Source organism: Mobula birostris, chromosome 31 (assembly GCF_030028105.1).
Source record: "Mobula birostris isolate sMobBir1 chromosome 31, sMobBir1.hap1, whole genome shotgun sequence".
Lineage (NCBI taxonomy): Eukaryota > Metazoa > Chordata > Chondrichthyes > Myliobatiformes > Myliobatidae > Mobula > Mobula birostris.
The window spans coordinates 2,265,578-2,278,779 of record NC_092400.1 but is presented as its reverse complement, the minus strand read 5'-3'; the positions used below and the strand labels follow the sequence as shown (position 1 = coordinate 2,278,779).

Below are 13,202 nucleotides of genomic sequence, written 5' to 3'. Positions count from 1 at the left end.
CAGGGAGGAAGTACAGGAGTTTGAAGACATACACACCATTTTAGGAATGTTTCTTCCTCTCTGCCATCAGATTTCTGAACAGATAACGAACTAACCCATCAACACTAATAATTATGCTTGCTCTCTGTATGCACAAATTTCTTATGATAATTTATAGTATTTTTTTCTGTATTACACTGTACTGCTGCCACAAAACAACAAATTTCACAACGTCAGTGATATGAAACCTGATTATGATTCTAAGTATTATACCGTAATGCACTGCAACTTGTACGTAAATGCACACACAGGGTGTAATGTGTCACTGCTGTACAGAGGATGAATCATCATAGTATATATAGCACATGGGCATTGCGTATGAACATTATAATCAGTGTGTGTCGCTCAAGACCCGCTTGGTAAATAAGCCATCACATGTTCTCAGCTTTGTAATACCTTATTCAGCAACCCCTCTTCTAGTAACTTTCGATTGCCTTTGGTGATCCTGCTAAATATTAGAAGAATAGGTTGTTTTTATCAAAGTTTGACATGAAATATGGACAATTGGCAATACAATGCAGATGTACAAAACACCACAATACTTTATGGAACAGTACTTAGGTATGTTACAAATACCAGTTTGAGACTGGTATCTGTCTTCCAATGCAAGTCAGCAGTAGTGATACAAGAGAGACTGCGGATGCTGGAAATCTGGACCAATAGTCCTGACAAAGGGTCTCAGACCGAAACGTCAACAGTTCATTTCCCTCCATAGATGCCGTCTGACCTGCTGAGTTCCTCCAGCAATCGTTATGAGTAGTTATACAAGTGGCTCCCCACTGGCGCATGGAAAAAAAGACTTCATGGATATGAATTTGCAAACACATATTAACATAAAATGTCAGCAATAAATGAATAAACATTTTCATTTTTCTTTCCATTTGTGTGGGCATTGCGAGTACAATAAACATAGGCAACTAAATTATACTATTTGTCTCTAATGCCTCTGGATATTACATTATCTTTGACCCCTGAGACACAAAAAGTCAGTGTAACCTCAATATTCTCTTCAGTATAATTTTAACATCAGAGCTAACCTACTTACTTCAAAATGATGAAGGCATCACTGAGTCTGTCCACTTTATTATCTAGGGTAACTGTAGCAGTCCAAGCTCTGTACAAGTCAAACAGGGCTCAGTGCAGATTGTGCCCATATAGAGGGGCTGTATCAAAATTTATTGTGTAGAGATTACAGAGCACAAGTACAGAAGGCAAAATTTACAGGTAAAGACACAAAGTTTAATTAACATAAATTAAATTTACAATGAAGTGTTGGTCAGCCAAGGATCCAGCCCTCCTGAGCAGCTCAGGAAACAGCTGTTTGTTTCTGTGGCTAAGGCAACAGCTGAGTGTGCCCAGTAACGGGGTGTTCATCTCGGAGGGTGAAGCATAACTGTCAGTTGTAGCTTAACTGGAGGCATTCTTGACCCCTTGAGTCAGAAATATATGGGCTCAATTTGCATGCCAGAAACATGACAACAAAAATCTCGGCCGCTATCGCAAAGGACTGCCACATGGTTGGCGATCTGTCTTTCAAAGGAGATTTCAACCTCAGCCTTCATCATGATCCCATGGTAGCAGTTGAAGCAGAGCAGGGGATTTCTCCACAGTTCCCTCTTTGACATTTACCCTTCATTTGACAGAGCTGCAAAACTTACCATGTTATATGTTTAGGTGGTTGCTGTGCACGACAAAACTGATAACTTCATTAGTACTTCTGACCTTTGGATACTCAGAAACATCCTAAAAGATACATAGTTACAGTCTTTTTCTGCAGAGACGTGATTGCCCCAGATCTGCTGTGCTCCACAAATGAGACAGATGGCTACAGGACCTGAAATTTCAGGAGACCCCATGTACACCAACAGCAGGAAAGCAAGATAGCTAGGGTTGAGCTGGAATGCTGGATAATTTGAATATACCTGTGACCCTGAGCTGGATTATTTGTCCGTATTAAGCTATTAACTAGGTACCACTTTGAACAGTTCATTCCCACAGCAATTCCAGCCTTACCTTACCAGAAATATTCTCTTTATCTACAAAGTTTGCACCATCCCATGATATCTTCTTTTGTTGTTCTGACAAGGAATTTTCAACCTGAAATGTTATCTCTTTCTCTCCTTCCACACATGCTCCCTGACCAGCTGAGAGTATTTGGCATTTTCTGGTTTGATCTGAGGCGGGTAACCTTACTTAGTGGCAAGGATGTCAGCTGCTTATCCCAAGTCCACGCCTGCCCTAATCTTCAGGTGTGAAAATTCTAAGAGGAAGATATTTGCAAGGAGACAGTGACATCTGAAAGGTGACTAAAGGGAAAGAAAAACGTACTCACTATTTCCAAGCATTTGCTGCATGAGGCATATTGTAAATGTAAACATCAATTTGAAAATTAACAAAATTACTTGATGAAGATTATTAAGAGCACTCACAGTGAATCACAGACAAAAACATTTTCTTTGCAGTGGCTGAATCACTGTCACATTAACTCTTGGGAAGAGAGTCAGACCTTGAAAGAACTCCCTCTCTGGCAAAAATAATGGCTGCTCTGCAGATAGGTGAAAGTGGAGGTGTTGGAAGGGGCAATGGAGTTTTCCCATGCATCCAGGAAACCCCATGCCTTGGCCTGGACTGAAGGCTACTGCCTGTGTGTGACTACCCTCCCTACACACCCTCCCCTAATTCATTGTGAGGCACAGGCTCATCATTGGACCAGAGATGGCAGCATTTTGCACTGAGGTGCAGAATACAGTAACATTGCTGAGGATAAATGTGGAGCTTGGAAAAAAAAGTCTGAAGAGACTGTGGGCAGAATATAAATGCATCAGTGGTTGCTGCTATGGTTTGATTTTCCTTTTCCTGTGAGTGAGAAACTTTGGTTCAAGTTTTCATATTGAACAGTCAGCGAACAAGGAAATAGATACTACAAATTGGGGGACATCACTGATCCACATATTACGAAGGCAAACTTTGGACGCACTGAGACAAACCCACCTCAGTACTTGGGGAAATTTACCGAACTGGAAACAACTGAAAGTTTGAACCAAAAAGCCCCAAACTGTGTTTATCCATAAATGATACACTGAAAATGCACAGATTGGTTTAATTTCCAACCAAATATATCTGGCAGAGCCAGTATGGAGTACCTGCAATTACCAAGAAAAAAGCTAACGCTGTGATGTACCCGCGTGAGGTATCAATACAAGTCCCAACCTATGAAAAAGGAAATAAGACATTATATCATAGAGTCATAGAATTCTACAGCACAGGTACAGGACCCTCAGCCTATCTAATCCATGCTGAACCATTGATCTGCTTGGTCCCGTTGACCTGCACCCGGACCATCGCCCAACTATCTACATATCTATCCAAATTTCTCTTAGATGTTCAAATTGGACCTGATTCCACCACTTGCGCTGGCAGCTTGTTCCACACTCTCGCCACTCTCTGAGTGAACGATATCCCCCTGAAGTTGCCCTTCAATATTTCATCTTTCACCCTTAACCCATAACCTCTAGCTCTAGTCTCACCCAACCTCAGTGGAAAAAGCCTGCTTGCATTTAGCCTTTCTATAGCCCTCATAATTTTGTATACCTCTATCAATTCTCCGCTCAATCTTCTATGTTCTAGGAAATAAAGTCCTAACCTATTCAATCTTTACATATAATTCGGGTCCTCAAGTGCTGGCAGCATCCTTGTAAACTTTCTCTGCAGTCTTTTAATCTTGTTTACCTCCTTCCTGTAGCTAGGTGACCAGAACTCCAAACTAGGCCTCACTAACGTCTTGTACAATTTCAATATAACATCCCAGCTCCTGTACTTAATACATTGATTTCTGAAAGCCAATGTGCCAAAAACTTTCTTTACAATACTGTCTACCTGTGACATCACTTACAAAGAATTATGGATCTGTATTCTCAGATCCCTCTGTTCTACACCCTCCTTTGTGCCCTACCACTCATTGTGTAAGCTTTGCTTGGTCCTTTCAAAGTGCAACACCACACACTTGACTGCATTAAATTCCATCTGCCATTTTTCAGCCGACCCAGATCCCACTGCAAGCTTTGATAGTCATCCACACTATGCACAATACTCCTACTCGTGGTGCCATCCACAAATATGCTGATCAAGTTTATTATATTAGCATCCATGACGTTGATGTAGATGACAAACAACAATGGACCCAGCACCGATCCCTGTGGCACACTACTTGTCACAGGCCCCCAGTCAGAGAGACAACCATCTAGTACCACTCTCTAGGTTCTCCCACAGAGCAAATGTCTAATCCAATTTACTACCTCATCTTGAATGCCGAACAACTGAACCTTCTTGACCAGCGTCCCTTGTGGGACTTGGTCAAAGGCCTTGCTAAGGTCCATGTAGACAACATCCACTGCCTTGAGTTCACCAATTTTCCTGGTAATTTCCTCCAAAACCTCTATGAAACTGGTTAAACACGACCTACACCACACAAAGCCATATTGACTATCCATAATCAGTCCCAAGTCCTTATAATATCTGGTCCCTTAGAAGACCTTCCAATAACTTTCCCACTACTGTTGTCAGGCTCACTGGCCTATAATTTCCTGGCTCATTCTTAGAGCCTTTCTTAAATAACAGATCAACATTAACTATCTTCTAATCCTCTGACTCCTCACCCATGCTAAGGATATTTTAAATATCTCTGCCAGGGACCCTGAAATTTCTGCACTAGCCTCCCACAGGGTCCAAGACAGACCCCTGATATTTTTCCATCCTAATTTGCCTCAAGACAACAAACACCTCATCCTCTGTAATCTGTGTAGGGTCTATGATCTCGCTGATGCTTTGCCCCACTTTTATATACTCTGTGTCCATCTCCTGAGTAAATACAGATGCAAAAAATCCAATTAAGATCTCCCCCATCTCCCTTGGCCCCAAACATACAGTAGAATATCACTCGGATCTTCCAGGGGAACATTTGTCCCTTGTTATCTTTTTGCTCTTAACATATCTGTAGAAGTCCTTAGGACTATCTTTCACCTTGTCCGTTAAAACAACCTGATGCCTTCTTTTCACCCTCCTGATTTCCTTCTTAAGCGCTCTCTTGCATTTCTTATACTCAAGTACCTCATCTGTTCCTACCTGCCTATACCTGCTATGTACCTCTTTCTTTTTCTTAACCACGGCCTCAATATCCTTCAAAAACCAAAGTTCCCTAAACCTGCTATCCTTGCCTTTTATTCTGACAGGAACATACAAACTCTGTACTCTCATAATTTCACTTCTGAAGGCCTCCCTCTTACCAAGTACCCCTTTGCCAGAAAACAACCTGTCCCAATTCACACTTGCCAGATCCTTTCTGATACCATCTAAATTGCTCTTTCTCCAATTTAGAACCTCAACCCGAGGACCAGACCTATCCTTCTCCATAATTACCCTGAAGCTAACGGCATTCAATAAGATCATTCAATAGGTCACACATTTGATTTTTTTTTGTTAATCCTTGTCACATTTTTTTTACAGCTGTATTAGTTCATGAATGAAAAAACACCACTTCATGACAACAGACAAAATTCCTGTCCTACCAGCTAACATCTTTACTGAAGGAATGTCCCTCACTCATTGCAATGAATAATGATAGAGAGATCGATACAGACTGTTAAAACAAATGGGACATACACACATGATAATGACCCTGATATTTATAGTTGATAGCATGCATTCATATCGTGTTCCCTCGAGTGAGTCTAAGAACTATTATATTACTTAATTTTATTCTGATCCAGAGCTGTACACTACAATTACAATTCTGACTGCTGACTGTACAGATTTTAAGATGAGTACGACCATGGCTTCTATTCACAAGCCAGGTTTTCTGGTAAAGAGAAGCACTGCAAGGCCACTAACCCCTCTTCAATTTACTCAGGCAGCCGGAGTTGCAGAACGAGCGAGCGGATCCGGTCTCCCAGCAGCCTCTGCCCTTCATCCCCCTCAACAGTGTCGGTCAATGAAGCGGAGCTGTACAGCAGCACGGAACCCAGCGGCCTTCTCATTCGGCAGGATACATTGCTCACAGTCCTTGCAGCGGCAGGGTGTTCCATTCACTGGGTATTCACCCACGTTTTTTGTTTCACTCATTGCACCACTATCGGCCCGCAGGTTGCCATACCACAATGCACTGCTGCTTACTCGACAGCATGGGCCAGCACTTAACCCCTTGTGATCCAAACTGAACACACCATAACAGCACCACACAATCCTCTTCAATATTACTGGATAAAATCGAAAACACTTCCATTTTCTCTTAAGGAGATCAACAGATCTTTTGAAATGAGTTTTAAACCATACACCAATCGGATTAAGGTAGTTCTACATGGTAAATGGATACGAGCAAGTGAGTTATATGTAATTAGGGACTCATACAGCTTACATCAGAATCAGAATCAGGTTTAATATCACTGGCATATGCCATGAAATTTGATGTTATGAGGCAGCAATACATTGAAATAAATAATAATAAAAACTGTAAGTTACTGTAAGAAGTATACATAGTAAAGAAGTCAAATTATATAAGTAGTGCAAAGAGAGAAGAGTATTGAGAATCCTTCAGAAACACTTGCAGGTCAGGTCATTGATTTCTACAGAGGTACAGTGGAGAGCATCCTAATTGTCTGCATCACTGTCTGGTATGAAGGAGCCATTGCACAACATTGGAAAAAGCTTACGAGGGTTGTAAACTCAGCCAGCTCCATCATGGGTACTAGCCTCACCAGTACTGAGGACATCTTTAAAAGGCAGCATCCTCATTAAAGACCCCCACCACTAGGACATGCCCTCTTCTCATTGCTACCATCAGAGAGAAGGCACAGGAGCCTGAAGGCACACAATTAACATGTTAGGAACAACTTGCTCCCCTTCGCTATCAGATTTTGGAATGACCCACGAATTCATGAATACTACATCACCATTGTTGCTCTAAATTTACACTAATTTTTTTCCATATATCTCTTACTGTAACTTATAGCATATTTTATATATTGCACTGTGCTACTGCTGCAAAACAACAAATTTCATGACATACGTCAGTGATTATAAACCTGATTCTGGTTTTGAGAGACTGGATACACATTACAGACTAAAATATAAAAGAACAATATAGGACAATGCACTGTGTATACAGAGGGTCGGGATGGACTCATATAATTGCTTATTATTACGTACATCCTTGCTGTACAAGATATGCATGCTGTCTGAAGAGCTAAGCACGATCTAAAAAAAGCTGATGAGATAGCGGTTGGAAATAGATGGACAGAGTGAAAGTTTAAATCTGCAAACAAGGGCTTGTGTTGAATCACCGAAGAGGAGCTAGGGATGTGATTATGCTTGCTTCTGCAAAGACTGCGGCATGATGTCAGAAACTGATCAAAGCTTGCTTGTGTAGATAAGCAGTTTGGGGAAACAAGAGACCATGCACTAGGTTGCAGGGCAGGAATGCTGACCTTCCCTGTCTAATCAATTTACCTTCAACACAAGAGCTATATCAGCTGCAGTCAACTTTCTCATCCTGAAGCTCCTCAATGGTAACACTTTTTTCATACAGTTACAGAGTTATCCAACAAGAAATCTGTACAATCTTGTCCAATTTGTCCGCGTTTGGTTCCTACTCCTCTAAACCTTTTCTATCCATGCACCTGTATAAGTGCCTTTTAAACATTATAATTTTATCTGCCTCTACCACTTCCTCTAGCATCACATTACATATACCTGCATCCTCTGAGTGAAAAGCTTTCCTCTTCAGGTTTGTTTAAAATATTCCCCCCCCTTAAATATATGTCCTCGAGTTTTAGACTCCCCTAATCTGGGGATAAAGCACTGTGTGTCTCTTCATGGTCTTATACACTGCTATAAGGTTACCCTCACCCTTCTATGCTTTGGGAGAAAACGTCCGAACCTATTTGAAAGGAAGAAAGTGAGGGAAAGAAGAACAGAGGCTACACTCAGTGTATTTGCCACTTTATTAGGTACCTCCTGAATCTAATAAAGTGGCCACTAAGTGTATATAAGGCCATCTTAAGTATATACAGCCACACTCAACAGTTAATTGTACATTGTGTTTTATAGAAATACTTCTATATTTATGTTTATTGTGCTCTTACACTTACTCTGTGTTTTTTATACTGCATTGAATCCAAAGTAACAATCATTCGCTCTCCTTTACACTCATGTACTCAAAAATGACAAACAATCTTGAATCTTGAAGAAAACCATGGAGGTTCAATTGTTAAGCACATTCAAGGTATTAAGAAAATCAGGTCTTATTAGGGGAAAAAGAGATATGACCAGCGGCCAGTCCAGACATCAGATGTTTGGAGAGGAGGGGACTTCAATCAGGTCCACTGCCCAAGGATAAGTAGGCAGCAGTGGGTTGCAGCAGCAAAAAAGAGCTTTGACCAGCAATCAATTGGTATTTGAGATTAATTAGTAAGAGCAAATTAAAAGAAGGCAGTGGCCGTTGTCAGAGTGGACATAGTCAGAGTGGTGATCTTGAGGCTTTAGCTCTTCGAGGTTTCATTGAAGAGAGGCTTCACTCAGAGAAAAGAAAAGGAAAGAAAAGCTCAAGTTTTTTCCCTTCTCTTCTCTATATCTGCTCAGCTAGGACAATAGAGATGTCAGCCAGGATAATAAAATGCTCCTCTTGTGGGATGTGGGATGTGGGATGTGGGAGGGCAGGGAGATGTCCAGTGTCCCTGACAAATACAACTGCAGCTTCTAATAAACCGTGTTAAGGAGTTGGAGCTGGAACTAGAAGTCTGGATCATTCGGGAGGCTGAAGGGGTGATAGATAGGACATATAGAGAAGTAGTTACACCAAGGTGCAGGACACAGGAAACAGAGTAACAGTCAGGAAGGGGAAAGGGGTTAAGGAGCTAGTGAAGAGTACCGCTGTGGCCATTCCCCTCGACAACAGGTATTTCACTTTGGATTCTGTCGGGGGGTGGGGCAGTGAGCATGGGATTACCTAACAGGGGAAAGTCATAGTGACACACATAAAAATTGCTGGTGAACACAGCAGGCCAGGTAGCATCTCTAGGAAGAGGTACAGTTGATGTTTCGGGCCGAGACCCTTTGTCAGGACTAACTGGAAGAAGAGATAAGAAGAGATAGTAAGAGATTTGAAAGTGGAAGGGGGTGGGGGAGATCCAAAATGATAGGAGAAGACAGGAGGGGGAGGGATGGAGGCAAGAGCTGGATAGGTGATTGGCAAAGGGGATATGAGAGGATCATGGGACAGGAGGCCCAGGGAGAAGGAAAAGGGGGAGGAGGGGAAAAACCCAGAGGATGGGCAAGGGGTATAGTCAGAGGGACAGAGGGAGAAAACAGAGAGGGAGAGAGAGAGGGAGAAAAAGGAGAGACAGAGAGAGAGAGAGAGAGAATGAGAATAAATAAATAACGGATGGGGTACGAGGGGGAGGTGGGGCATTAACGGAAGTTAGAGAAGTCAATGTTCATGCCACCAGGTTGGAGGCTACCCAGACGGAATATAAGGTGCTGTTCCCCCAACCTGAGTATGGCTTCATCTTGACAGTAGAGGAGGCCGTGGATAGACATATCAGAATGGGAATGGGACATGGAATTAACATGTGTGGCCACAGGGAGAATCACAAGTCGTACTGGTTAGGTTACTGGCACTGAGCCTGCCTCTGTGACTCTGTGACTCTGAAGGGAAGAGGGGAGAAGAGGCATGCTGTGGTGATAGGAGATTCATTAGTCAGGGGAATGGACAGAGGTTCTGTGGGTGAAAGCAAGATTCCTAGATGGTACCTTGCCTCCCGGTGCTAGAGTCCGGGATATCTCAGATTAAGTCCTCAGCATTCTTAAGAAGGAGGGTGAACAGCCGGAAGTGATGGTCTATATAGGTACCAGTGACAGGTAGGACGAATGACGAGATTTTGCATAGAGAGTTCAGGGTGTTAGGTACTAAGTTAAGGGGCAGTACCCCCAGGTTTGTGATCTCAGGATTGCTACTCGTGCTTGTACTAGTGAGGCCAGAACTAGGAAGATTATACAGTTTAATACATGGAGGGATACAGGGAGGGCGTAACATTTTTGGATCATTGGGCTCTCTTCCAGGGAAGGTGAGAACTGTACAAAAAGGACAGTTTGCACCTGAACTGGAGGGTACTTACATCCTAGTGGGAAGGTTTGTCAATGCTGCACTGTGGGGTTTAAACTAGAGTTGCAGGGGGATGGGAACCAGAGTGCCAGAACAGTTAGTGGAGATGTTGCTAAGAGGTTGGGCTCATATGGATAACACTAGAGGTCAGGATTGAACCAAGGGCCCTGGAGCTGTGCGGCAGTAACACTACTTGTTGCGTCACTGTGCTACCCATCCACCTGCTCCGCTCCTCCCTGACTGTATTACGAATGGTAAAAACTACATGGCAGCCCTAAAATCACCAACAGTGTTATAATACAAGTGTCTGTTTCATATCCCTGCTTATATGATATCCGGACAAACAACACCACCACGCCTAAATACTACATGCTGTAAGGGGAAAATACTTTTGCTAACTGCTGGGTGAATTTATGTTTACATCACATTCTGATTGTTTTGCATGCTTACCTCTGGAGAGATTTATAAAATTCATGCAAACCTTTGTAAATCCTTGCTTTGCTCTAAGCTGGAATATCAGGTCTAATTCTGGGCATCATATCTTAGAGGACGTCTTTGCTGTGACTCATATGAGCTTCAGCAGAACAGTGTTAGGGTTTAAGGATTTGCTGAAGAGACAAGAGAAACCAGGGGAAATTTAGTAAAAGCATTCATAATTGTGAGGTATTTTGTTGGCGTGCACATGGCAAAATTCTATTGTTTCAACAAAACAATAAATTTCACAACGTATGCCTGTGATAATAAACTTGATTCAGATTCTGGCATTAAAAGGCTGGTGTAACTTTCAAATGGAGTTAGATTCAATTAATCATGACCCTGATATGTGCAATAGCATTGGAAAGTCAGGCACTCGCCCAGCCTCTGACCTCTCTTTGTATTTGCGTTGGTGTGACCAGTATAATTGCATTTTGGATCACATACAGTACCTATGATTTGGAAACTGAACTTGATTCTTTGCTTATATTATTGTTGTATTGTTCCATTTCTTTATGACATATATTCTGCTGCCCAGATCCATATGAGAGACTTCTATGATGACGATTCACTTCATAACCTATGGTAATGCATAGAAAGCTTGAGCAATAAAACTGGCTGAAAATGTAGACATCCCTTTCTGTATTACAGAAACATTCCTCACAGTTATTATTTTTTCAGCTCACGAATTCCGTAAGATATTACTGATCAGCATTTTCATCTCAACAGATTTTTCATAACATTTTCCTGTAAAATTCACCACTTGGCTCGAAAGGAGGCACTGAAAGTTCCTTGCCTGAAGAGGAAATCCCATTTTCATCAGCACCTTATTCTTCCTTTGTCTGCATGCTCTATGCTTTTTCCTAGGACATTCAGGAAGAAATTTGGTACCTACCTACTGTGTACTCTCGCAAATTTCTACAGCTGTACCATGGAAAGCATTATGCAGGGGCCACGAAACAAGATCGGAAAAAGCTACAGAAAGTTGCAAACTTAGCCATCTCCATCATGGGCACCAGCTTCCTCAGCATCGCGAACATATTGAAAAGGCGATAACCATCACTAAGGACTTTCATCACTAGGACATACCCTCTTCTCATTGCTACCATCCAGGAGAAGGTACAGGAACCTAAAGACACACACCACACACTCAACATATCAGAAGCATCTTCTTCCCCTCCGCCATCAGATTTCTGAATGGGCAATGAACCCATGTACACGATCTCAATAGTCAGTTTGCTCTCTTTGTGCACTATTTATTTATTTTAAAAATATATTTCAGAATAAGGTTTAATATCACCAGTATATGTTGTGAAATTTGTTGTTTCTTATTGTAGTTTATAGTTTTTATCATGCTGTACTGCTGCCACAAAACAACAAATTTCACAATGTTTGCCAGTGATATTAAACGTGATCCTGAACTTTACTGTCACACAAGAGTCCATTCAGCCCAACGGGTGGGCGCTAGGTGCCAAAAGTAGAACCACATCAGTTCCATTGCCGTGTACCACTGCAATTCAGTCCCTCTCACGTGCAAATCAATTTCCATAAGATCATAAAACATAGAGGCAGAATTAGGCCATTTGGCCCATCAAGTCTGCTCCACCATTTGATTATGGCTAATTCATTTTCTCTCTCCATCCCATTCTCCTACTTTTTCTGATTAATCTTTGACACCTTTACTAATCAAAAGCCTATCAACCTCCACAGCCATTGGTGGCAATGAATTCCACAGATTCACCACACTCTGGTTCAAGAAAGTCCTCCTCATCTAAAGGGTTACCTTGTATTCTGTTGGTTCCTCTGCCACATAGCTATACATAAATTACAATGTTAACCCAGAAACAGGTCCTCGAGCTGTGAAAAGAAACCAGATCACCGAGGGGAAGCCCATGCAGTCACCAAGAGAACATGGTCTACATGGGCAGCATCTGAGGTCAGGATTGAACCCAAGTGTCTGGAGCTGTAAGGAAGAAGCACCAAGTACTGAGTGATTGTGCTGCCTCAACATGAACTATCACGCGATGCAAGCTGGTACATGCTATCATTCTACTGTTTAGATCAAATTGGATGGCTTGGAAAAATATCCACATGATGGAAATATGAAATACAAACAGAAAATGCAGAAAACACCAGCAGATCAGGCAGTACCAGTGGAAGCAGTAATACTTAACATTTCAGATCTGGGATTGTTAAATTAGAACAAATGCTGCCAGGAACAGAAAAGTTTACAAAAAGTAGTGGATACCACCCAGTCCATCACAGGCCAAGCCCTCCGCACTATTGAGTACATTTACAAGGAGCGCTGCTTCAAGAAAGCAGCATTCATCATCAAGGACGCCCACCATCCAGACCATGCTCTCTTCTCACTACTACCATCGGGCAGGATGTATAGGAGCCTCAGGTCCCACACCACCAGGTTCAGGAACAATTATTATCCTACAACCATCAGGCTCCTGAATGAACCAGCGTGGATAACTTTACCCACCTCAACTCCGAACTCAATCCACACCCTACACACTCTCTTTTAAGGACT

At 42.1% G+C, this 13,202-nt stretch overlaps 1 protein-coding gene across 3 annotated transcripts in view; it reads right to left on the bottom strand.

The window, feature by feature from the left end:
• osbp2b (oxysterol binding protein 2b) overlaps window positions 1-13,202 on the bottom strand; it is a 364,368-nt gene that overhangs the window by 196,711 nt on the left and 154,455 nt on the right. For 2 of the 3 annotated variants that reach the window (XM_072247657.1, XM_072247658.1), the window contains exon 1: window positions 5,926-6,185. The exons of the other annotated variant lie outside the window; for it this stretch is intronic. In XM_072247657.1, coding sequence (XP_072103758.1) covers window positions 5,926-6,004 — 79 coding nt within the window. In that variant the 5' untranslated portion in view covers window positions 6,005-6,185. Of the gene's footprint in view, window positions 1-5,925; window positions 6,186-13,202 lie in introns of those variants that run through there. 3 annotated transcript variants of the gene reach the window in all.